Genomic DNA, 27,335 nt, shown 5'->3' on the forward strand with positions numbered 1-27,335 from the left:
GTTCACTGTGAGAATGAATAACTTCTTGAAACAATGTCAATACCAAAAAACACTACTGAGTAACTGATCATACTGCACTGAAAGCCCACCGATGTTAGAGAGGTATAGAGATGATGCATGATCTGACCGGGCCAACCTGGGCCTCAGTGCACTATGTTCTCAATATGCTAATCTAAAAAGCATCTTAACATCATTTGGATTGCAGAAAGTGATGTGTTTAGTCCAAACCCCGCTGCTACGAACAAACTGAATATCAAGCATAATGTATGGCATATAAAGAACATTTGGAGTAGTATCTTTTGTGTTTTTCTTTACTTGACTCCTCATCTAAAAAGACTATCTAAACAGCTATAGCTGTAATAATGTCTTTATAAAGGTAGGACAAATCACTGTCTATCTCCACAATGAGTTTAACCTTGTCTCCTGTGACACCCACAAAAGCAATGGAGAAGAAGTGCCATCATCTGACAAGAGAAGAATGTAAGCCATGATACAGAGATAAAAAAAAAAAATCTGAACTCAGTCATAGTGGACAGCAGCTTGCTACAGCCCTAAATGGGTCAGTAATGGGCCTTAAAATTTAAGAAACAGCAATCATTGAGGTCACAATCTAGCACCAACAGAAAAACAAGAAGACCAGACCAGCTTCTTTACATCTTTATTTGAAAACCAAAACAGAGCCTGAGCCTATTTAGTCAGGCAAAGATTCAGTCCACTTTGAGTCTTTATATAGTGCAACAATTCTACTATTGTCCTTACATGACATTAGTTTCTTTGTGAGATGCTGCCATCATGGCAGAAATCAGAAGTGCCTTTATGTTTGTGAAATGCAGTTAAATTTCAGTTTTGCAGTTGCATGGCATTATCTGCTATTTTAAAGGCTAAACTAAAAGGTCTAACTTGGTCTTGGTAAAAAGCTTCATACCATTCAATTTGAATAAATTAAGAAGGAAACTAAGTTTCTGTCTCACCAACCCACCCATTTACCCCTCTGGTCCATTCCTCATATCCTTTCTTTCTCTCGGCCCTCTCTCTCTCTTTCTTTCTCCATCTCACTTTTTTTCCCAGGAGAGGCTGAGAATAGGTCTATATTTAACCACTCTAACCAGAGGAGAGCTCAGGTCAACGCTCACTGGAGAGCTGCACTGGATAAAGGAGTAGAATAGAATTGTTGTAACAGAGGCTTATGGGATGTATCTACGACAAGAGAACATGAAACTGTATTAGTCATTGGTGATGACTCTGATTGTTGTTCCAGTAAATTGGAGGTGAAATGAGAAGGTGAAATCATCTTGTCCAGAAACACACACGGGGGAGAGGCGAGGGGAGGGGAGGGGGTGTCTCTTTCCAAAAGCATTTACAGCAATGATGGCACATTGGGCAATACTGGATAACTCTGCTGGGCAGCCACCTCAGCATTTTTGCTTCAACTGAAGTACATCAGGAGGCAAAGATTTTTCATTGCTGTCATTTTGTTGCCTGTTGCCAGCTGCAGTTGCACTGCCAACGACTTTGCCTATACAACATTTTTAGTGCCAAATATAAATTGACAACTTCTCCATTAGCTGTGGCCAAAATTCCCATTTGTCTGAGATGCAAATGCTCTTCACTTTTACATGAAACAGTCTTTTTGCCTCAAAGAGTTAATGTTAGGATGATGTTACTTACAACAAAAATTAACAAAATTTTTGGTACAAGATAGGTCACTGCCATCAGATATTTCTTTTTAAAAAACGAACCGAATCTTAAATGTTGTCTTTTTTAAACGTTACACACTTTGAATATTAGCCCCCCCTTAAAGACTGATTACAGTTCTACTAAATTTCGCAGACTGATCACAGAAAGGTGCAACATCATTGTTGCCAACGTCACAACTGCTGTGCAATTTTGATTTGCACTAAACAGCTGTAAGACTTGGCATGTTATTTAGTCTGAGACACACTGTACCCAGCATTTCAGTCTGACTAAACACTGCCAACGCTTCAATTCCTCCTTGTATTTGTTCCCAAATGGTAAAAATAAACATAAAATATCAAAAATGCGTCATATTAAAGAGACCGTAGAGAAAAACAGAAGACATTTCAGCAGACGACACAGGCATGCTTATCACATTCAATGATCAATTCGGTGCTGGGCATTAGGTGTATCTAAAGATGTATGTTTTCAGTTGCCCCACCCCTGTATTGTGTATCCTCAGAGATCTGCAACCCACTGTGAACACCCACAGCCTGCTGGTCAGACAGCCCAGAAGCTTTTACAGGAACACAGCCACAGAGAGGATTAAATAATTAGAGATGAGTCAGGAAATACTCCATTGCTGTTAAAACACAAATGGTAGATGTGCGTTGATTAAAGCTGAACTCAGTAAAAAAAAGGTAGAATTGAGGGCTAATCTTTTGAGAAGGGCTGTATTTTAAAAATACAACTGATGGCAATTCAATCTTTGTCTCTAATTTTTGCTATAACGTGCTGATATTACAAAGATCAGTGGACATCTGACTGCGTCTCTAAAAATACACCTTAATGTAAGCCAACGGACAAACATAACCATATTTAAGTAAATGACATAAAATCGATCGTTCAAAATTTCGGTATTTCGTTGTGTGTGTGTGGCTTCGACTACGCATGTTAACATGCACGCATGTGCTCCTTCTCTGTGCCGGCACACACAGGCCCTCATTCTATTAGCCTTTGGTCATAGTCACACTGTCTGCACCTGAATGCAATCTTACAGTATGTTCGGGGAAATCAGCAAGTCTGATTTTTCACCCCCTCGGTCTGGCTTACTGCACACTATGAAATACGGTCTAGAGATAAATGGTGTCGAGGAATCTAAAGGCTACATAAGGACACAGGCAAAGAGCAGTTAAAGGGGAAATGAAGACAGGGAGCCTTGCTCTCTGTGCCAGTCATCATGAAAGTATGAGTGGGAGGCTTTCTGTCCTCATTTGCCATGACACAATGAGCCGACCATTGCCCGAGTGTGTGTGTGTGTGTGTGTGTGTGTGTGTGTGTGTGTGTGTGTGTGTGTGTGTGTGCGCGCGCGCGTGTGTGTGAGAAACCACACCCTTCACTTCCTGTGTAATATTAAATATATATTTAAGGTACTATAGCATATATTCATATACATATATATTGACATATATATATATATATATATATATATATATATATATATATATATATATATATATATATATATATATATATATATATATGTTGAAACAATGTTTTTCTTCAATCATCGACAATCATTTTATACAATCATTATATCCATGGGTGCTATACAGCCACAGACAATGTAGCATAAGCAGGGAAAAGAAGGGGAGAGACAGACAGGTGACTAAAAAGTGTAACAGACAAAGCACATGCCTGTCTGTGAGTAAGTGTGTGGGTGGGTGTGCATATCCATGTGTATAGGCAATACTCACTCATGCTGAGCGCCTGCCTGCCTGCCTGGCAGACAGACTGACAGATGAGAAGACAGGATGAGACAAGAAAGAGTAAAAAAAATAGTTTTTCATTTCTTTGTCTGTGCCCAGGTATCTGGGCTTTGACAGCCCAGGAGACCTGCTTCGCCCCTCTGCCTCTCCATCCTTCTGTGTTGCTGTGCCAGGGCAACAGCAGTGGCCGCCATGCTGGGGCGTGTTCCCTGTGCCCTGTCGAGCCGGCATGGCAGTTTGCTTGCAGCCTTTCCCCGTTTCGAAAGCAGGCCAGTGACTCTTGTGCGTGAGCTGGAGTACCGAGTGAAAGTGCCACATCAAGACTCATTGGAGGTGGTTTTATTGTCAGAGGGCCGTACCAACTGAGTGCACAGACACAGGGGGGATCCACGAGAAGGAACTATGGATTCATATAGAATATCAGTTCCTACGATCAGCTGACACCCCCCCTCCCTCAGCCCTCATCCTCCATCCTCTCTCTCTCTCTCTCTCTCTCTCTCTCTCTCTCCTTCACTTCATCCCAGCATCTCTCATGGCCCTCTGCCTCCTCCCTCCCAGTCCCACTCATTTTCTTCCTTTTTTATCCATCTATGCATCCTTCCTTTCTTCCCTCCCTCCCTCTCTCCTCCCTCCCTCAGCTCAATGCAATTATAGTAATGGATTTTTTCCCCCTCGGTTGATGGCTTCCGACATCCTGTCTTGAAATGAGGCTAATCATGCTCTTAAGGGTCATGTTTAGTTAATGAAGGGTTTGGGAGGCACATGTGGGAAGAGGAGTGGGGGTGGGAGGTGGGGGCATTCCTATATGCAGGCCTACTATCACAGCACACACAAAGCAAGCATGTTAATACCCACACCTCCACTCATATCTCGTACACATGGCCCACAGTCATTCACACACAGCCACATGCCATACAGCCGCATTCATGTGTGCAGGCCAGCACAGACAGGATGAGAATACATGCGCCCACGTGCAGCCAAATCTACGCTAGACACACATTCATTCATAAGCACACGGAGGGGCACTGTATATGCCAGCGATCGATCGTGACTGACACAGATACAGACATGCAAACACAGCACAAGGAGCCTGTGCACGACACGCATATCCTGTGAAGCTATGTCAGTAGTGTTCGTCTATCTCAGCAGATGCTCTGGGCTTAGCCAACTGCATCCGCTGAGCGCATGCCATCACTGCTGAGGGAAATGTGTGTGTGTATGTAAGGGGTTGGGGAGGGCAAGAGAAGAGAAAGGGAGGGGGAGAAAGGATGTAAATGGGAGAGGGAGGAAGAGATGAAAAACCAGAGAGGAAAGAAGGTAAAGCAAAAGAGAAAAGGAGAGCAAGCAGAGGCACCAGCTGAAAGAGAGTTAGGTGTGGAAAAGGGGAGAGAGAGAGAGAGAGAGCGCCCTGGCAGAGAAAGATGGAACAGTGAAAAGTGAGACGAGGACACAGAGACAGAAAAAATTGCAGCCGGTCGCCATTTTTCTAGCAGCACTGCTCGCCGGCTTCCGCTTCTACAGTTTCATTTTTCTGTCGATTTTTTCATTTGATTGCCATCCTCTTTAGCTCCTCTTTTATCTTGGTTTTCTATTTCTATTCCTCATCCTCCTTTGTTTACCATTGTATACATTATTTTATGACAGAGAATACAAAAAACCCAGAATTGCCGAATACCAACCCAAAGCGTTTCATCTATGACGATTACCAACTCACAGAGCATACGATACAAATGCCAAACTGGCAGAAAATAGAACCAGCATTTCATTGTAAAAGCGTCTACGATGTGAGGACATTTGGTGGTCTGCACATCTGTATGTAGATGCGTCAGTAGCATGAGGGTTGGGTGTCCAAAATTAAAGGGGATTGTTACGAAACATGCTTTTTATTGACATTTTCAGATTCCTGCTGGAGCCTTCAGTGCCTCTGTCTAAAATCCTGTATACACATACATCCATGGATGCACGTATACTGCAGATAAGACCCAAAGCATAATCAGAATCAATCAAATCCATCGCATTACAACTGTAGATGATGCAAAACTAAGCAACATCATTTTGGCAAGCCATTGTGGTGATGACAATGGAATATACAATTGTATCGCAGTATTTGGGGCACAACATGACAGCTTTCATTTTTCTTTATCATAGCATCATAGAGTTTACTCATCTTTGAGCAGGAAAATCTGCATGGGGTGAGACATACATGTATCCTGATGTACGTTTTAACTATACACCGAGAGAAACTGCATGAAAACGTACATTAACAAATCAATGCATGCAGCCTAGTCTGAAGCCCCACACATAGGCATCTGTGTCTGCATAGCATTCTATAGTAAGTATATAGTAAGATCCTCTCTCATTTGAGCTCAGCCATACATACAGACACATAATTCACACATCAATTCCCTCAGCATGTGTGTTCCAGAACTGCAGAGGGATGTAGCAGCTCACTCATGTGAAACACACTCACACACACACACACTTTTATAGATACACAATGAGACACACACAGACGGCATGTTTGCATTTTTGTGTCCTGTCTATCATTATCCAGTACTCCCACTTGTCCCATAGCCTTGCATCATTTAAGACAGAATTCAAGCATTAAAATATTTTTGCATTATTTTTGCGATTATAGGCAGATTAACAAATTGGTGCATGTCATCATACCTCTTATAAACTAGAGTTTTCATTTAATCTCGACTATACTTACTATACAACTGGGGAGACAGAGACACACACACATGTTGCTCAGGGAAATGCAGCAACTTCCCTCAGTGTGGAGAGAGGGAAGAAGGGAAGCAGTACCAGTGGGAAGAAAAGGGTAACGACAAGATACAAACCCTTGCTGAATTGTAACAAAGTGGAGCACTGTAAAGGATTACGCACTGTTTATAAAATGAATACTGCACCACATTAAGAAATGCTTAACCCATGTCAGCAATGGGTAGACCAATGTCAAACGATTGGTGGGCAAGTGGTGGGCGATTTAAACTAGAGCTGTTGAGTCTTTAATTCGATGCTTTCTTCTTCCTTGTTAAAACCTAGCTCTACATTATCCACAAACTCAGATGCTCACAGTTCAGTCAGAGATTTAGATGTGTCGTGCTAGTAGAAGCTAATGTAGCTTCCTTTCTTTTGTGTAAAATCCACAAACACCAGCACACTCAGTTCTGACTTCTGGCATCATGCTACATTGTGCTTGTAGGTACTGAATTTTGAGAAAAGCTTGTAGTGTTGCACGGTATACCGGTACTAAAGTAGTACCGTGGTACTAGAGTATTCCAAACGGTACTATACTGCATTTGGAAAATACCGGTACTTTGAAATTGATTCAATTCATTAATTTAGTTAATTTATTTTACTCATTTATGTACACAAACGCCTTTCTTGTTCCTATTGGAGCACAGATTGCGCAAGTGGTGTGTATGACAACACCTGTATCAACATTCGCAGCTGGCGCACGTGAAAAAAGGCAAGAGAAAGTCTGAATCGCAAAGGGAGACAACACAAGACAACACAAACTTGGTGGAACATTTGAGTTACCAAACCGTGACGTCCGTACCGAGGTACTTACCAAACCATGATTTTTTTGGTACCGTTACACCCCTACTATTTATTGTTCTAAAGGTTTGTATCCAAAAGGACTTTTCCTTAGGAAAAGTACCGAAGAGTATCGAAAAGTATCGAAATTCATATTCATATTGGTACACAAGATTTTAGTATCGTGACAACACTAAAAGCTTGGCAACTTATAAAATTTTATTTTCAATTCTGATTCTGGCTTCCAACCATAATGAAAACAAGATACTTGAAATACTAGGTTTACTGTGCCACGTTCCATTTTGCAATAATGCTTTCATTTTGTCTGGTGTTATAGAACAAATCACAATGTTTTTGAAAATTACTTCTCGGTAGAAACAGTCACATACATAAAATGAAACCGTGCTGAGCAGGGCTGCTTCAATTGGTTAGCTCTTAGCCAGCAAAAACAATCAGTATCAGTTTAAGAGCATGCTATATTTAGGTTATTTTCACTGATTTACCTCGCTACCAGACAGCCATTTTTGATGGGGAATCGAGGTCGTTATGTCATAGCGACCGGACTCCACTGACAAAAACAGTAACTTTACTTCACAGAACACAAAAGTTACTGGTCTACTAAGGCCTCGATTGGTTAATGTGAAGATTAAGTGGAGAAAACATTCCAAATATAGTGTGCACTTAAACTGGTATTTGTTTTTTGGGGTGGGTCTTTTAAGGTGGTACATAAAAAAAGCACAGCAGAAACACCGTTGATTAACTATACGTCTTTAAATGTTGCAGTTTTGGCTGAAAATGAAAACAGAAATTAACAAGTTCGCCAATTTCACATATCTCTGCAATTGAATTCAAGCGCCAACTGCTGTAAGCGATTGATGTTTTATAAATTTCCTTTGACATCTAACATTTAATTACTTGACCAATGTAGATCTAACATTTAACTACTTGACCAATGTCTTTACAGTGTAATGAATCTTGGGATACGTCAGCGTATGCGTCTTATGAATACTGCAACACTGTTTTTACTGAAAGTGATGCTGTTGCCTTTTGTCCTACAAGTAGTATGTCAATCCTATGTTGTGTTGCTGTCTTGTACTGTCGCAGCTCCAATTAACCTCTTTTCCCCTCAGTGTACTTGGGGATGTAAAGTGACTGTCCCACTGGGATGTTAAGTGGAGATCTGTCGGAGAGGAAAAAAAAAGTGGGACGCAGCATGGCTTGCCGTTTATCAGAACTTGGCTCTGTTTTCTCCGAACAACAGAATTCACCACGAGCTTTCCCCATTGTTTTGTTATTTCTTGCTGAACGGGCCTCCTGAGTCTGATTAATTTTTTGGCTCCTTGTCATTGAGCCAAATACACCCAGTGAGATTAGAGTCACAATTAGTCACAATTTGCAATTAGAGTCAACTGTTTGTATATCATCTCATGATCTTAATTAAAAGAGAATTCCCAAAGGGCCAGCAGCCGGCTTATTAGATGACTACTTACCTCCTTTTTGGCCAGCTGGTCAGATACACCGAGTGACCAGAAAAGTGAAAACCCTAGACTTTACAATATACTAAATAAATAAGACCAATGTGCTATAGAGATGTTCATTTAACTCCACTGCCATTTTTGCAGATGCAGTTTGTGGTATGCAAGTCATTTTGAATATTTACGTTCATATATGTAGAATGGGCATCACAGCCTACAAGACACGCTGAATATATGGGCCTTAAGATGGATGCCAATACAGTGCTACTATCTCTACTGACTAGCCATTTATTCTCACCACCTTCCTGGAATTCGGTTGTTCAAATGGAGCTGTGGTTTTGTCTGTAACACAGCAGAGGAATTATTCTACTGAATAAGATATTGCACATTTATTGTGAAATGAAACTTTGTAATGTACAGTCTTCTTATAAATCAATAAGGGGAAAAGAGCAAGAGCAGAGAGGGAGTGTGTATGTGCGTGCGAGTGTGTGCCCCCACGGTGCCAGAAGCTAAGTGCTCTTCCAGTCAGTCAGTCAGTCAGTCAAACCCACCCAGGCTAGCATACATCCGGCTGACCAAGACGAATAACAAGCAGGAAGCCACAGAGGAGGAAAAACAGAAATGTATGAAGAGAAATGAAAAGAACTGGACTTGTTAAACTGGTGTCACATCTATGGCCTAAGAGGTCAGAGAGAATAGAAGGGATGAAGAGAGATGAATGCACAGATTGACAGAAAATAAAGCTGTATAAAAAAGAGGAATGAAGAGGGAGAGATGGAGCTCAGGGACCAGAGGAAGAGAGAGGGTAGGGTGAGGGGGAGAGAGGTAAAAAGGAAAGCAGTATCGTGTGGAAGATGAAGGTAAAGACGAGGTGCAGATCCTTGAATCATTACAAAGTGGAGCATTGTAGAGGATTATGCGTTATCTACTGTTAATAAAACACCACAAAATCATAACTGCTCCATTTAGTTAAAGAGTATTGCACAGATGAAGCATTGTACTTCTATGACCATGTTAGAGTCACGGCTCAAGTTTTAAAAACAAACATCAAAATCAATGCAAACAAACATACGCATTGCTAAAGGCTGCTAGCTGCCAGCAGTGTTACACCAGCACCACCATGATGTAACCTCTGGGAAGTGACTATTACACCCCCGGCACATCTCAGCTATTTGCCCATTACTCTCCTGATAGCCAGACACAGTGAGAAACAAAGCCTCTAACTGGTCAACACATCAGGAACTCTGCCACTGATCGGTTCTACAAACACATCATGGATGCTTAGTAGGGGGGGGGGGGGGGGAAACAATTGGTAGATGCATTGTGATGTGGACGTGGGTGATTCAGCATTGATTCACAAATGTCAATAATTGATTATCTAAATTGAATTAATAATGTGATGTCAACGAAACATCAACCACAAGGGCAGTGTGCATCATGGACATGCTAGAGCCTATCTCCTAATTCATCTTCAGAAAAGGCAGTGGTTGCAAGCATGTTTTAATTCAATGTTTAAATAATTACATTTGCAAGACAATTGTGAAGTATGCTGTGAATACTTTATTCTGTCATCACCCAGAGACTAACTTTAACGGAGTGGGGCAGCATCAGCAGTAACATAAAGAAATGGGACTGGCTGGCCAACACACACTGCAGCATTTAACAACTTAAACCAACTCTGTGGTAGAGAAAACTCTATTCAAACCCAAAAAATCTGGGCTCTGCCCGCTCGCCGGCGTCTTAGCTCTTCCCTGAGCTAACAGTGAGAGAGAGAGAGAGAGAGAGAGAGAGAGAAAGGCTGCTCTCATTATATCAATAACAACACTCAAAGCACTCAGTTCCCCTCATGTTGTTATTCTCACAGGGAAGAGACTGTAACATGCATTCAAATTAATATTTCACTAATTAATACAGTTAACTTTTTAAAATAAACCATTTATCTTAATTGCCAGTTATGTATTACATTGTATTTCAGTGTAAAATGGACACCAGTGAATGGTTTTTCACAAAGTATATTATTTAATACTCTATAACAGTAGCCTGTGTGAGATTTTTTTAGTAGGACTATGTCTGAAATCTACTGCGGAGTTTTGCACAGCGGCGACCGGATCTTTGCTCTCAAACCACAAAAAAATGTGATGGCACAACAGTCTCCCTCAGTACATTATTCTATGCTTCCTTTTGATTTTCACATTGGCTAGTCATCCTGTTTAATTTGTCTTCTGATTAAATCGGAACTGTTGAAACAAGAAGAGATGAAACGTTACCAGAATGAGACACCACTACGAGCCGAACAGGATCCACTCTTGTGGTGGAAAACTACAGGCGCACTCAAGTATCCAAACATTGCGGTCAGAACAGGTGTTTTCATCCGAGTGTCACGTTCATATTGCGCCAGCAATAAGCATCTTATTTATATGTGTGTGTGGTTTTTTTAAAAAATAATAATAATATTAAAAAAAAATAATAATAATAAAAAAAATTAATAATACATTCGATTATTATTCAAACTCTACTAAATTAATTTGTAAATATTCAAATTCAATTTCATGGTGCTTTTGACAGCCCTAAGAGTGAGACACACACACCACCGCAGAAGTAGACTCACAAGTCAGTCTTCAGACGCTTTGCTTAACTAAAGACTGATATCTTTCTTCCTGATTTTGTGTTTAGATGGGCGGATACAATTTCAGAGTTTAAAAAACTCCCTACGTTGCAGAACCAATAGTAAATCCGCAGGGCAGTCCTTCGGTGGCTCGCTGAACTCTTGTGCTCGTAAACATAGTCCAACTAGAAACACGTGTAGCGGTACAAAATGGCTCAAGTCGCTGTAAGTCCTTCATTTCCACAATCTTGTGGACTGAGCTAAAATCTCTCAGCATCCATTTTCAAGCTCTCTGTGTGTTTGTGTCCTTGCAGACGAGAAAAGGGGGAGTACACATTTCTGGGAGGGCGCGTCCTTTTCAAAAATGCAAGAGGTGTTGCTTTGTTGCCGGCCGTTTTCTCCAGTGTGTTAAACACACTTTAGAAAGGAGTGTCCCCAGACTATCAGAAGGCGGAGATCTCTGATTGTCTGGTGGTGAGACTACCGCAGAAGTAAAAATAATTTTGTCCTACAAGTCCTACATAATGATTTCTTTTTCTCCCCACCACTAATCGATTCGTTGAAGATTATGTGCGACTTTAGTCGACCAAGATTTTCTTTGGTTGACTACAGCCCTACATTATAGATGCATTTTACAAAGTTTCCCAAACGACTCCGCAGTTCAAGGCTGGATTACAAAACTTTTGAAAGGAATATGATTGCACCGGAGCCCTCGTTCGAACAGCACAATGGCTAAAGTTAGCTTCTGGGCTAAAAACAAGTTGGTCTCTCTCGCATGTGGTGTTTCAGAATTATTTAGTGTTTGTAATATTATGTTGTACATGAAATGACTGACTGCAGAGTTAACTTCTATAGTGTCCAGGATATCAAATTTTCCCCTTCAGACCCGGTCAGCGCTTGGTGGTGACTCTAGTCCCTTTTACACTGCCTGTTCAAGGTAGGAATATCACGCTGTCATGCTGCCTCGCCATGCTGTAGAAAAGGTGTGATTGTGGAACTGGAGAACAGAGTGGTCTTGCCTTTAATCTGCCAGTGTCTGGTCAGGACAGTCTGTGTGGTGGGATCATGGGTGGCAAGAGTGTGACGTTTTATATGCCGTGTTTTGCGCGCGACCCAATGCGGGAGATTTTAAAAGTAGCTGGCAGCTGTAAGCAGCTAACTCAAAGAATAAGAACAGTAGCTGAAAATATCCACAAATTAGGAAAACAATGAGGTCTGGGAACTTCTTACTCTCCAAGCAGAGAAACAGATCAGCAGCCATAAAATAGGGATGGTAAATTTAAGGAAATGATAATTTAAGGAAATGATTCCTTCTTCGTTAAATTCAATACCATATCCTTCAGTAGCAGAGGTTTCCCGTGCCGACTTTAACCTCTCCCAAATTGATCATCTTGTCGATGGCGCCGTAGGCTCGCTGCGACCAACACTCGACTCTGTAGCTCCTCTTAAAAAGAAGTTAACAAAGCAAATAAAGTTCGCTCCTTGGTATAACTCTCAAACCCGTTAGTTAAAACAAATATCGCGAAATTTGAAAGGAATTGGCGATTAACCAAACTGGAAGAATCTCGTTTAATCTGGGCAGACAGTCTCAAAACATATAAGAGGGGCCTCCGCAATGCCAGAGCAAACTATTACTCAACATTAATAGAAGAAAACAAGAACAACCCCAGGTTTCTTTTCAGCACTGCAGCCAGGCTGACTGAGAGTCAGAGCTCTATTGAGCCTTGTATTCCTTTAGCCCTTAGCAGTAATGATTTTATGAACTTTTTTAATGACAAAATTCTAAACTTCTAATTCTAAACTATTAGAGGCAAAATTCATGACCTCCTATCTTCAGATAGTACCTATCTAACCTCAAACACAGCTGTAAGACCTAATATATATTTACACTGCTTCTCCCCAATTTCTCTTCAAGAATTGGCCGCAGTGATTTCTTCATCTAAATCATCAACGTGTCTCTTGGACCCCATCCCAACTAGGCTACTTAAGGAGGTCTTTCCTTTAGTTAACACTCATATATTAGATATGATCAATATATCCTTATTAACAGTCTTTTAAGGTAGCTGTAATTAAACCTCTCCTAAAAAAGCCCACCCTGGATCCAGAGGTGTTAGCCAACTATAGACCAATATCTAATCTTCCCTTTCTTTCAAAGATCCTTGAGAAAGTAGTCACAGACCAGCTGTGTGATCTTCTCCATGATAATAATTTTATTTGAGGAATTTCAGTCAGGATTTAGAGTGCATCATAGCACTGAGACAGCACTAGTTAAAATTACAAATTACCTTCTGATTGCTTCAGACAAAGGACTTGTCTCTGTACTTGTTTTATTAGATCTTAGTGCGGTGTTTGACACAACTGACCATCAAATTCTGCTACAGAGACTGGAACACTTAATTGGCCTTAAAGGTTTTGCACTAAGCTGGTTTAAATCTTATTTATCTGATCGTTTTCAGTTTGTTGACGTTCATAATGAATCATCCTTACGTACTAAAGTTTGTTTTGGAGTTCCGCAAGGTTCTGTGCTCGGACCAATCCTATTTACTCTATATATGCTTCCTTTAGGTAACATCATTAGAAATCACTCTGTAAATTTCCATTGTTATGCGGATGATACACAGTTGTATTTATCTATGAAGCCAGAAGAAAGTAATCAATTAACTAAACTCCATAACTGCCTTAAAGACATAAAAACCTGGATGAGCACCAATTTCCTGATGTTAAATTCAGACAAAACTGAAGTTATTGTTCTTGGCCCCAGACAACTCAGAGACTCTTTATCTGATGACATAGTTTCTCTAGATGGCATTGCTCTGGCCTCTAGCACTACTGTAAGAAATCTCGGAGTGACATTTATCAAGATTTGTCTTTTAATTCTCATTTAAAACAAACCTCACGGACTGCATTTTTTCATCTGCGTAATATTGTGAAAATTAGGCCTATCCTGACCCGAAAAGATGCAGAAAAATTGGTCCACGCTTTTGTTACCTCAAGGCTGGATTACTGTAACTCTCTATTATCAGGTAGCTCTAGTAAGTCCTTAAAAACTCTCCAGCTAATTCAGAATGCAGCAGCACGTGTACTAACAGGAACTAAGAAACGAGATCATATTTCTCCTGTTTTAGCTTCTCTGCACTGGCTCCCTGTAAAATCCAGAACTGAATTTAAAATCCTACTGTTAACTTATAAAGCTCTAACAGCTATCAGGCTCCTCTCCTATGGAATCATCTTCCTGTTACGGTCCAGGAGGCCTAGTCTGCTGGGTGACCTCCTGTGATCTCTCTCTCTCTCTCTCTCTCTCTCTCTCTCTCTCTCTCTCTCTCTCTCTCTCTCTCTCTCTCTCTCTCTCTCTCTCTCTCTCTCTCTCTCTCTCTCTCTCTCTCTCTCTCTCTCTCTCTCTCTCTCTCTCTCTCTCTCTCTCTCTCTCTCTCTCTCTCTCTCTCTCTCTCAGCTTCTTCTCCAGAGCCTTTGTGCTCCACTGTCTCTCAGATTAACTCATATCGCAGCGGTGCCTGGATAGCATGACGTGTGTGGTTGTGCTGCTGCCGTGGTCCTGCCAGATGCCTCCTGCTGCTGCTGCCATCATTAGTCATACTTCTACTGTTATTATCACATATGATTATTGTCACATATGTTTACTATCAGATATTAATATACACTTTCAACATATTGTATCACAGTAGCCAGAACTATAACTATAATATTATTACTTTCATTAATGTTGTTGTAAGCTACTGTCATTACCGTCTGTCCTGCATCTCTGTCTGTCTGTCTGTCTGTTTGTCTCTCTCTCTCTCTGTCTCATTGTGTCATACGGATTACTGTTAATTTATTATGCTGATCTGTTCTGTACGACATCTATTGCACGTCTGTCCATCCTGGAAGAGGGATCCCCCCTCAGTTGCTCTTTTCCCCCATTAAAGGTTTTTTTTTGGGGAGTTTTTCCTTATCCGTTGCGAGGGTCCTAAGGACAGAAGGATGTCGTATGCTGTAAAGCCCTGTGAGGCAAATTGTGATTTGTGATATTGGGCTTTATAAATAAAATTGATTGATTGATTGTAAATGATTGTTACTGACACGTTAATGCCATTGTTGTTCTTTAGAAAGCGCCGCTGACATGTATGTTATATGAGACTAGAGGTTGACGCTGATGTGTTACATATCATGCCCATCTAGGGATGTCCCGATCCGATATTCGGATCGATATCGGCTGCCGATATTAGCAAAAAACATGCATTGGCATCGGATTGGACCAGGTTTTCCGGCCAGCCCAGCGCTCCGCAATTCAAGCAGTCCATTCCAGTGATCCGCTCCAGCACTTACAATCAATCCACCAGGCCAGCATGCAGACACTCAGCAGCACCAGGCTGGCACTGACACTACAAAAATAACTGATAAGGAAAGGCTGCATTGTTTGTTAAATGTCAACAATATCTTGTGGTGTTAATCTATTTTTTATTTATTAGGGGGCCAAAGCACAAGTGTGTGGAGTCTTGCTGCTATTTTAATTTCAATGTTAGACATTTTAAAGATTTATTGTGTTGATTTATTTTCTATTCATTAAGGGGCCAAAGCAGCCAAAGCAAACCAGCTTTATTTTTTATTTAATGTTAATGTTCAAGTTTAAAGTTTGTTTATTTAACCCTGTTCACAATAAACAGGTCAGTTTCTCATACCAACTGCTGTGGATCATTCTAACTAAACTGATTAATTAGCTGTTCTTGTTGGAGTAATATTGCTTGATTAGGACTGTGACGGTATGTATTTTTTCTCACAGCGGTGACAGAGTGACGCACAAATCCAAAATGTGCCCAAATTGGCGACTTAAAGGAATACTCCAACGATTTGGGAGTTATGCCCTTTCCCTTTTCATTTTCATATTGAGACAACATGATGGATATCGTTGCCTACAGTAAAAGTGAACAAATAAACGTTACAGAAACCCTGAAGCTGGCATTTCTGCACGTGCATTTAAAATAAACATGTTTAAACATAAATTCAAAAAACGAGAGTCCGTTTTAGTCGTTTCAGAAGAGGTTTGATACATGAACTATAGTGTGTTTATGCCCTGCGCGGAGGGATACACCGGTGAGCAACAGCTGCAGCTGGCTCTGGGACAGGTACGCTAGGTCACTCGGTAAAAGCAAACAAAGACACGACACGGACGATATTACTCACTCGACTGAAAGCTGTCCATCAGCTCCTGCAGGCCTGGGCATTTTTTCCAGTTTAACTTAGTAATTGCTGCAAAGTTTTCACTCCTTGTGATGCACTCTCTGCAGCGGTTTTCCTCCTGATGATGATGATATATCTCCCCAACGATGGTAGCACCGAATCCCATTCTGTGCAGCAAAATGATTCCATCTCCGTAGGAATATGTTAGCTAGCCCCGCAGCTACACCACCAGTCCTCCCCTGACCTCCGTCTCCCCTCGGCCCGTTGCTGCTCCGCCGCTCCGGAAGATTCAGCCTCTCTTCTCACCCGCTTAGCATCCAACACCTGGGAGTTCCTCATCTGTATGCTCCGGCTCAAACAGGTATGGCTCTGGGTCTGTGTCCGCTACAAGAAACTCCTCAAAATCGTGTTCAAAGTCATCCAATGCAGCGACTATAGTCTGGAGATATCGCTAGGCTAAATAAACAGCTGAGTTTTGTTTACAGGCTACGTCTGTGCCTGTGCCTGCTCACTGGTGTATCCCTCCGCGGATCACAGCGCTGGACGTACTGACCCCAATGCTAACCGCTGAGACCCAGCCACTGGACGTACAGACACAAAAATGATGATTATGTTGTCTCAATATGAAAATGATAGCGAAAGGGCATAACTCCCAAATCGTCGGAGTATTCTTTTAACATTTGGCTTGGGAACCAGATCCGCCGCCATGATGAATCAGCTTTTTTTTTTTTTTTTGGTGCAGTGATGACCTCTTCACCGTGGTATTGCAGTGATGCGGTTATTGTCACAGCCCTACGCTTGATCAAACCTTTTCTAACATGACTGACATGACATGACTACACGCTTGGATCGGATCAGTATCAGTATCGGCCAAAACTCAAGGCTGTAATATCGGTATCGGATCAGAAGTGAAAAAGCTGGATCGGGATATCCCTATGCCCATCATGCCTCTTTTGACTCCGCAAAGCTGCGATGCAGTGTATAATCACACACTGGAGCGGAATGATGCCGCTGTCATTTGGTTTGTTATAAAAATGCAAAGGAGGGATTTCATAGCAGCCCTATAGCGTGACCTCTGTGTAAAAAGGGCGACAGACTCATACTGTACACAGTTCATTTTCAGATAACGTTACTTACTGAGATCATATTTTTTTCCACTTGCCCGACCAAACAACTACATGAGGCACTTGAACTATCTCAAAAGAGTCTTTTTGCCCTGGGCAAGTGTTAATGTTGAGCACTGGCATCTCTTGTATTTCATTTCATTTTACAGTTGTTTTTTGTTAAAAAAGTATCCGTTTACTTAACTGCTTACGGGCGTCATACTGTCGAAAGCAAAACTGACCTAAGCTGACATCCCTACTTCAGACCCAACGTCTTATGCTGCCTCAAGTGACATCAATTGAGGCAATTTATCACACTTAGTGTTTTCTCATCCACTCTGTTTGGAGCTGTAATGGAGTCGCAGCAGTTAAGTTTCTGCTAATGTAACGCTTCCACTCCCTGCTTCACAGTAAAGCTGCCCACCAGCCAACCACTGTAAACCTTTTTTAGTTTACACCTGACTAAACATGACAAAATACAAATTATGCATCTACCACAAATGTGAAAAAGGTTTCTTCTGACACAATTCAGCTGTTTAACTGTATGACAAAGTGAACAAATATATGAACTAATAAACTAATGTGAACTAATCTATTTATGAGAATCGATGTATTATCTCTATCATGTATCACATATGTATAACAGACAGACAGCTTTTTTATATTTGGTGCAACTCTACAGGGGTTCAGTGCAGCTCCTTGAATTCTGTGTAAGACTTGCTCCTGTTCCATGTCTCCACATACTTCAAGGCAGCAGGTGTTTAAAAAAAAAAAAAAAAAAAAAAGTAAGGAAATGCTCATCAGTACATCTCCCATGACTGCAATAATCTTTCTCTATTATTCAGTAACAAAGCCCCTTGGTCACGCTGCAAGCCTATTTCTCCATGGAAATAATAAACTCCCTAGGGTGCCTGTGTGTATGTACATGTCACCCCTTGAAAATCCACTCCTACCAGCCCCTAGTAACAAGATTAAAACTTTAAGACATTTTCCAGACCTTAACTAAATACACTTTGCGGGCAGATTTTATCATTCGTATCTAATTAACGTTACTTCCATTCCTTGGCCCCAAAACACATTTTATTTCCTGGTTATCTGGCAAATGCAATCTCTCTGCAAGCCAATGTTTGAAGTACGTATGCTCAGCCAAAGATGGTTTCTTAGAGAAAGACCAATCACTCTCTATTTTTATGATATCTGAAACTATATAAATTGGACTTTGTCTTTTTGCATTTCACACACACAAAACCAAAGTCTTTCTCTGTTGAAACAATCTAAGCAATCTAAATGTCACAAGACAGCAAAGCTAAATCATCATGAATCATAGCCTACTGGTTCATTCATACCTGTATGTCTGTGTCTTTGACTGGCTCCAGGGGCTCAAAAGTGGTGGCTGCGCTGAGACTTTCTAACCTCTGAGAAATGTGGAAGATGTCTAAACCTCTGGAACCAAGGAGGATGGACCTGAGATTAAGACAGAGAGATGATGAGAATTAATAAATGAAATGGCAGAACTAAAGTGAAAGCAAGACTGACAATGAATTGTAGTTTTGTTACACAACCACTAGAGGGCACAAGAGGCGTTGCTACTGTTGAAGTTCCACCCACTGTGGCTGCAAACAAATTATACAGGGTTTGTTTAAAATAAATAAATGGTATTCATAAAAGATTGAAACTGTTGAACACAACTATGTGAAACTTTATCTTACATATCTGTTAAAACAAGAAGCCTGTATTGTGTGTAGATGTGTCACAGGGGACCATCAGTGAAAATTACTTTTTTTATTATTTTTTTATTAATAAACAAACAGACAAATCAGATATACAGGCAAGCAAACAAACAGACAAAACAAACACAAAACAAACAAAACAACAGTAAACATCAAATATAAAAGAGAGAGGAAGGGAATAGGACAAAATTATATTCATGGCAGAATGAGAGAGAGAAAAAAAGAAAAACTTATTAGTGAAGTGTTAGGCTGTATGCATGTGAGGAGATGTGTGTGTGTGTGTGTGTGTGTGTGTGTGCGTGCGTGAGCATATATAGAGTACTTATGTTTTGTATTATGTATCATCTATTTATGTTAGAAATAATGGAATCAGAGTAGGTTCATGTATTGAAGATGCTATAAATTGTGTGGTGCTGTGAAAAGGGAGTCAGGCATCTATAGAAGTCAATTTGTTGATAAATGATGACCAGATTTTGTTGAAACAGGGTATGTTGTGATTAACTGATGCAGACATTTTTTCAATTGAAATTTGATCTATTAATAAGTTCTTCCAGTGGGTTATGTTCAGCTGATTTCTTGTTTTCCAGTTAAGGAGGACTGTTTTCTTGGCGACAGCTAGGGCTGTGAACAGTGTAGTTTTGATATGATTATTTAGTTGTAGAGTTGACATGTCTCCTAAGATGCAGAGGGGGGGGGATAGACGGATGTGGCAGCCCAATGTGTGTGATAAGTGATCTGTGACTTGAACCCAAAATTGCCTAACTGATGTGCAATACCAGAAAGCGTGTATATAGCTGTCGGTGGTGTTTTGTGTGCAATGAGTGCATTGGTCTGATGTACTAAATCCCATTTTATGTAACCTTTCTCCTGTATAATGTGTCCTGTGGTTAATCTTGAATTGAATGAGCTGTAGATTTGGGATTTTACAATGAGTGAAGTTATTTTTGCAGATTTGGTGCCAGAAGTCTGAGTTGGGAGTGATGGAGAGATCCTGTTACCACTTTGAAACTGGGAGAGAAATAGAAGTGTCGGTATTGATAAGAAATGTATATATCTTTGAGAGTAATTTGTTAGAGCCAGAAATCTTTACAAAATTGTCTATGATAGTGGTTTGATCCTGAGTACTGAATGTATTGTTAAGTTTTGGGAGAATGGTTGACTTAAGCTGTAAATACTGGAGGTGTTGACTATAACATTATTCGACCTTGCTTTTAACTTATTCCAGCGAATACCGAATGTGTGGTTTTTTTGCAATATTCGGCCGAATATATTCAGTTACCGAATATTCAGTGCATCCCTAATAACAGAGCTTTCATACAGCTTTGCACACACATTACTCTTGGATGGATTACTCGCGAATGCAGGCTCGCACAGAAATGCCAGGCATATCACATGAAAGCGCAGGAGCAGAGCTTTCCACTGATACCACACACATCATTGTGCTGTCATCCCATCATGCTATAAATCCAGATTAATTGTCTACAAAATAAAAACCTGACGAATTTCTTTACAACCCATTATACAGGTCTTGTTATCAGTCATATAGTGAGGAATATCGTATCTTACCACGTCTTAGGCTTGCGTGTGTTTCTCCCTGTCTATCCACATTTGTAGTCCGGCTTTCAAGATGCAAATATCTCCATATTGTCCAGTTGACACTCCATCAAACTTTGTATGACAAGACCAGCCACTTCACCTTTGTGCACCCAGACAACTGAGGCCTAATTATGCATGCTGACAGGGCCGTAGTCACCATATACAATGAGGGGGACATGTGTCCCCCCAATGCTCAAAATGCCCCCCAATATATAACTGAAACTGAAAAACAACAACAAACTTTGTTTACTGCAAACAAAGTGGCAAATATTATCTTGGAGGACATCATTGCACTGGGTTGGCTATTTTTCTATTATCTTAGATGTAAATATTGCATGTTTCTTTCAGATAAAACACATTTTTGACTTGTGAATGAGTCAATGGAATTTCTTGCAATAATGAAAAAAATACTGGCAATTATGTCGGCCTGGCACAAACCATATGTTTTGGACAGCTGTGAAGTGACAGAATGTCCCACCATCATGGTTCTTATATTGCCAGAGTCTCCCCTCTTCATATATGGCAGAATATGTCATTTTTCAACTTGCTATGGTGAGATACATGTAAAAATGTAAGAATTTAGGCACCCAGATTTGTTTTTTTCATTGATATAAAAATTAATATAAAATACAGGCACATAGAAGGACATGACATGGCAAATCTGGTTAGCCCACATCGTCCTGAAAAAAAAAAAAAAAACAAGATATAGCATGTGTATGTAGCCTTTATAATAACTGTGATATGAGCTTAAAAGTAAAGGCAGTAAAAATACCCCCAAAACACCTAGGGCCCATAGGGTTAATTGTTGAAAATTGATAATTTTGGATTCCTGAATGATATGGTGGAGATGTGTGATACCTTTATCTTTCCATGATGTGAAGTTTGATGGTTTCCTATTTATTGTAAAATCTGGGATGTTCCATAATGGTGAATGAATGGATGGTGCAACTGTGGAGCTTTTAATGCAAAAGATTTTCCACCAAGCTGTCAGAGCTGAGGCTATGGAAATACTTATAAAACAAGTGTGATATTTAATATTTATAGTGTTGCATAGTGCCTGCTCAGTTTCTAACCAGTGTGAATCAAAATCTGAAGGGGTGAGCCATTGTTTTATGTATTTTAACTGACTTGACAGATGATAAAGTTCAAAGTTTGGTGCTTCTAATCCTCCCTGAGTTTTAATGTTTGTTTGTAATGTTTTAAGCTTTATATGGGGTATTTTATTTTTCCAGTAAAACTGTGATATTGCTGTATTAAGAGAATTGAGCCAGGGTGGATTTGGAAGGGTAGGGATCATAGCAAATAAATAATTAATTTTTGGGAGGACTGACATTTTTTGGAAATTCTTTCTAAAAGTGAAATGGGTAGTTTTGTCCAACGATTGAGGTCATTTTGTATTGATTTGAGTAATGGTGTGTAATTTAGATTGAACAGCTCTGACAGCTTGGGGCATATGTGAATTCGTAAATATTTAATATTTCCTATGGGGAGATAAAGCTGTGAGGTGAGGGCTGCCACATCCCTCTGGTCCATGCAGAGAGGTAGAACAGTGGATTTTGACAAGTTGACAGAGTAGTTGGAGAGAGATGAGAATGATTTAATAACTGAGATACATTTTTGTAATGATGAAAAGGGATCTTGGAGGAGGATCAAAACATCATCAGCATAGAGGATTGTTTTGTGTTCTGTGGATAATGCTCTAATACCTTTGATGTTATTATCTTGTTGTATGCTGGCTGCAAGTGGTTCTAAAAAAAACTGCAAAGAGTGATGGAGAAAGTGGACATCCCTGTCTGGTGCCATTATGAAGTGTAAATTGTTGTGAGATTAGACCATTCGTTATGATGGTTGCTGTTGGTAAGGTGTATAGTGCCTTAATCCAGTTGATAAATGACTCTCCAAAACCAAATTTCTGTAATGTTGCAAATAAGAAACACCAGTTAACTCTGTCAAATGCCTTTTGTGCATCTAATGAGGGGATTATGGTTTCAGATTTCTTATTGTTTGAAAGCTGCATTAAGTTGAACAATTTTCGAGTGTTATGGGATGACTGCCTTCCTTTGATAAAACCAGTTTGATCAGGGTGTATAATGGAGGGAATGACTTTTTCAATTCTGTTTGTTAGTGCCTTGCTTATGATTTTTATGTCTGTGTTGATTAGAGAGAGAGAACGATAACTAGCTAGATGAGTGGGGTCTTTATCAGGTTTTAAAAGTAGGGTGATTAAGGCTGTGTTCATGGTAGGAGGTATTCTTTTATTTGTGAGGAATTCATCAATCATTCTGGGAAAAAAAGAGGTGAAATGGTGGACCAGAAATGTTTGTAGAACTCAGCAGGGAAGCTATCAGGACCGGGTGCCTTATTGTTTTGCATTTTACTGAGTGCATTGTGAAATTCATCTGAGGTTAATGGCTGTTCGAGTGACTTAGTTTGTTCTGGTGTTAATTGGGGTAGATTGATATTATTCAAGAATTTATGTATATCATGAGTACTTGGGTTGTGAGAGAGTGTGTATAAATCTTGATAATAATTCTTAAATATATTGTTGATAGCTTTTGGGTCATGATGTGGCTTCCCTGTTGAGTCCTTAACTACTGTTATGGTTGTTCTATCCTTATTTTGTGTAACTAGATTTACCAGATACGCCGTTGATCTGTTACTGTGTTGAGATGTGTTAAGTCTGAGTCTTTCAATTAGAAATTTAGTTTTTTTGTTTATGAAATTATTCAGTTCCATTTTGTACTTCTGTAGTTCATAGTAGATGCTTTCAGTAGGATTAGTTGCATGGGTGTTTTCAAGTTCTTTAATTTTCAATTCTTTATCTTTTTGTTTTTTTGTAAGATGAGTATGAAATTATTTTGCCCCTTAAAACAGCTTTTCCAGTTTGCCAGAGTAAAGTTGCAGAGGTGTCTGGGGAGTCATTTATTTCCAAAAAGGATGTCCACTCTCTCTAAAAATAACTGTCAAATTCCTGGTCTTCTAGTAGTGATGTGTTAAACCTTCATCTGGTAGAAATGCTGGGAGTTGATTTTGTGTGCAATTTAACTGAAAAGGACCATGCCAGCAGCCATTTTTTCCCCACCTGATAAAGACCCTATTACTTTAATAGGTGCTGTTGCACTTAAAATTTCATCAACAATTCCGCAGTTAATTGTACTAAGTACTATATTATCCATGCCCACTCTATTTAGTGTTAAAATCAAAGGGTGTGATCTTAAAACGTACATTAGAGAAGCCAGTACAACTATGGAAAGGTGTCACACATAATATAATCTCCAGGGTCAGAAGAAGGATATTCAATTGGGAAAGCATCATTTCAAATGGCTTTGAATATCATCCTTTGATATAAAACAAATTTTAACCACATCTATTAGTACCAGAATAAAAAGGGCACACCAAAGCAGCAGGAGATGTAAAATGACAGACAACTGTTTTTCTTACAGCAGCATGTTGGATGTTTTACTAAGATCTGTATAGGATTTGTGAACACTATAAAAGAACATACTGGAACAACAGAGGTTTTCTGAGTGTGCGACATGACCGTGTGCTTCTGACATATTCCTTACGCTTTTACGTCGGCAGCATCTTGCGAGGTGCGAGTCAGAGTGCGGGAACGAAGCCTCTCCCCAGCCTGCTGGATCTCCTGGAGATTCCTCTCAACATGCGGAAGCTCTGACACTGCTTCTGTCTCGGCAGCTAGCTGCTCTGCCTGCTGCAGCAGCTCCCCGAACCCCTCTGCATCCATACCTCTAGAGAGGAAGGAAGATTATGTGAGTAAATACAAAGATATATTTGGATTACATCTAAATACAGCTAGGAAATGCAGTATACAGTACAAAGTGAGGTTTGTAACAACTTAGACATTGATGCAGATTTTCTTTGTTGTTGAAATTGTGCTCCAACACATTTGATTTGCCATGAAATAATGACAATGAGGTTAAAATAACAGCTTTCAGCTTCAATTTGAGCATTCACATCCATGCTGGGTAAACAGCGTTTTGGGGATACAACAACCAACTTAAATGACTTGGATAATACAGAATTACACAGACACATTTTGTCTGCTTAGGTAGATGCAACAACACAAGGACCCCTAACATTTGGAAGAGCGATTAAGTGCAATGGCACTGACCAGTTGAGTCAGTCACCTTGCCTCAGTTCAAGAGATTGTGTGTTTCACTTGCTGAAGACCAGACTGAAAGCAAAAACAAAAACAACAATAACAACAACCCCAAACAAGGCATAAGTAGAGGTGGCTGCTGTACAGGTCTGGCAGAGCATCACCAGGGAGTATCCAAAGTGTCTGCTAATGTTTGCTGGCTGTACACTTTAAGTCAGGGTTGTCAAACATACGACCTAATGGCCAGACCCGGCCGGCAAAAGGGTCCAATCCAGCCCACTGTATGACCTTGCACACCAAATACTGATCCACTTGTGAAGGCTAAGAGGTGCCAGGTTTCAGAAGCAAGTTAAACACTGAGTAGCTTTCTTCATGTAGGCCTAAATGGTGCTTCAGAGGTTTTTCACCTGACCAGACTACACTGTCTTTCACTTTAGTTTGGTGTGGTGATGTGAGGATTACTACACAGGAGTGGAAATGTATATAAAAATGCACATGAAGTGACAGTGAGTAGTTGACTTTGGAAAAACTGTGAAATATTGTTGAAATTGCATTTATTCTTCTGGAGACATCACAGGCTGTCTGTCATCTGTTTTGTAAAACAGTATTAGTATTTTTAAAATGTACCTCTTTAAACAAAAAAAAGGGAAATATTTGGCCCTGTTTGTTATGTATAGAATATTGTGCAATGGTTTTACTGGTCCGGCCCACCTGCGATGAAGTCAGACTGTATATGACCTGTGAACTAAAATGAGTTTCACACCCCTGCTTTAAGTAATCATTGGCAAAATACTCCAGTAGGAAGGATTTGTAACCATGTTTACAAGCTCATATTCAAACTATAAGACAGCACTTCAACCATGGTCATAGCTGTATTTCAAATCCAACACTGTCACTATGTAAACAGTACACTGTATACATTAACACTACAGAGGTAGAAAATGCACACGTCAGAAATGAAACAGATTTACGTAGGATTACTTAATTGCAGAATATTGACTAACCAATGTTAGTCGTTGCTGCTTTATATATGTGAACTCCATCCCTTCTGTGATTCATCTGACTGATTTCGCCACTCGACACATGGACTGAATATAAAGATACAGTTAGCATGGAAAATGCTCTATGTTGGATCCTTTAATGTGAGGGATTCTGTCAGCGGTCAAGTCATAACTATACTTATTTATATACAGTAACGTTAATGACTTGACCACTGCTGCAATAAACCACATTAAATGCACCAAATATAGAACACGTCAAAATCTGTGAAGAAACCTCGTTTAACCTCGAATTTGGAGGACGTAGAGGTACCAGAACATCTTTTGACAGCTGACATAAACAGAATGACAACCGCAGCGCGCGCATGGAGTGCAACGACTGTCAGATTAGTTACGCGTTAGCACGATGCTAACACCTTGGCTAAAGTTAGCAAGTTTACAGACTCGCCTTGCTTGCGATAACAACAAGAGGCCGACTGAAAGCTAATTTCAATTGTTGAGAACGGGCAAAGTAGTTATAACTATGACAGCCTCGTGTTTAGACAATGTCCCTTTCCGACCTAGCTTTGTTAGTAAGCTACATCAGTTAGCTTTACGCCAAAATGAATGGCGCTCCAGAGTTAGCTAGCAGGCTAAGTGGCTAAGGGCTAACGCTCTCTCGCATGCTCTTCTTAAAAATCTTAATATTTGATTACACACCGCAGCAGGCAGACAACCTTCATACCTGTTGAGTGGGACTGGTCTGTAGTATGATCCTGGCTGTATTCCCCGGGTCAATGTATTCACAGTTATTACCTCTTATTCAGTTTTGCTCAGCAGTAGCACAACATGCATGAAAGTATATTATTTGCCCCGGCACTTCTGGAGTCGATGCTGATTGGACGATCCTCGGTCCATGGCGGATGTTTTTCTTCTTCTTCAGATTCGGCAGACTGACTAGAGGCTGCACTGGCTTATTGCTGCCCTCTACTGTTCATTGCTTATAATCATTTAATCTGTGCAGATAGTCTATCAGTTTCTTCATCTTGTCCAGTTGTCCAGGTTGAGTAACCAGACTAACCCTTAAAATAGTAATTACGCCCATTTTTCAAAATTCCTACATGTCATTCCAGTCTAAGACAATAAAATAAATAAAATAAAATTGGTGAACATAAACAGCTCTCCCAAATCCAAGATCTAGAGTGCTAAACTAAAATTTGCGATGTCATAGGGTATAAATTCTGGAGCTGCTCCACATACAATAAATGATGTAAGATGTTCTAGATTAGTGGTTCCCTTAAGGGGCCCATTTTCTATTATAGTATCCAACAATCAACATTAGTCCCAGCTATACCAGCAGTAACATTAAAGTGATGCTTACATAGCGGAGTAGACCATTTTGCACAATGAGCACTTATACTTTCAATACCTTAAGTAGTAACAGAGTATTTTAACATTGTGGTATTGCATCATTTTCTCTAGTTAAAGATTTGAGTACTTCCTCTACCACTGTATACAGTTTACTGATAACCATTACATAATAACGTCCCTTTCTCCTTTGTGGCCAC

General features: G+C 40.1%; 1 protein-coding gene across 2 annotated transcripts in view; it reads right to left on the reverse strand.

The window, feature by feature from the left end:
* Positions 1-26,646, reverse strand: part of nup93 (nucleoporin 93) — a 44,882-nt gene extending 18,236 nt beyond the window's left edge. Inside the window, exons 1-3 of one of the 2 annotated variants that reach the window (XM_078168115.1) lie at positions 26,584-26,646; positions 24,237-24,419; positions 18,691-18,808 (exon numbers count right to left, since the gene is read on the reverse strand). In XM_078168115.1, coding sequence (XP_078024241.1) covers positions 18,691-18,808; positions 24,237-24,415 — 297 coding nt within the window. In that variant the 5' untranslated portion in view covers positions 24,416-24,419; positions 26,584-26,646. Of the gene's footprint in view, positions 1-18,690; positions 18,809-24,236; positions 24,420-26,512 lie in introns of both variants that reach the window. The other variant, XM_033635906.2, reaches the window with a different exon arrangement.
* Positions 26,647-27,335: the final 689 nt, after the last annotated feature.

Source organism: Epinephelus lanceolatus, chromosome 5 (assembly GCF_041903045.1).
Source record: "Epinephelus lanceolatus isolate andai-2023 chromosome 5, ASM4190304v1, whole genome shotgun sequence".
Taxonomy (NCBI): Eukaryota; Metazoa; Chordata; class Actinopteri; order Perciformes; family Serranidae; genus Epinephelus; species Epinephelus lanceolatus.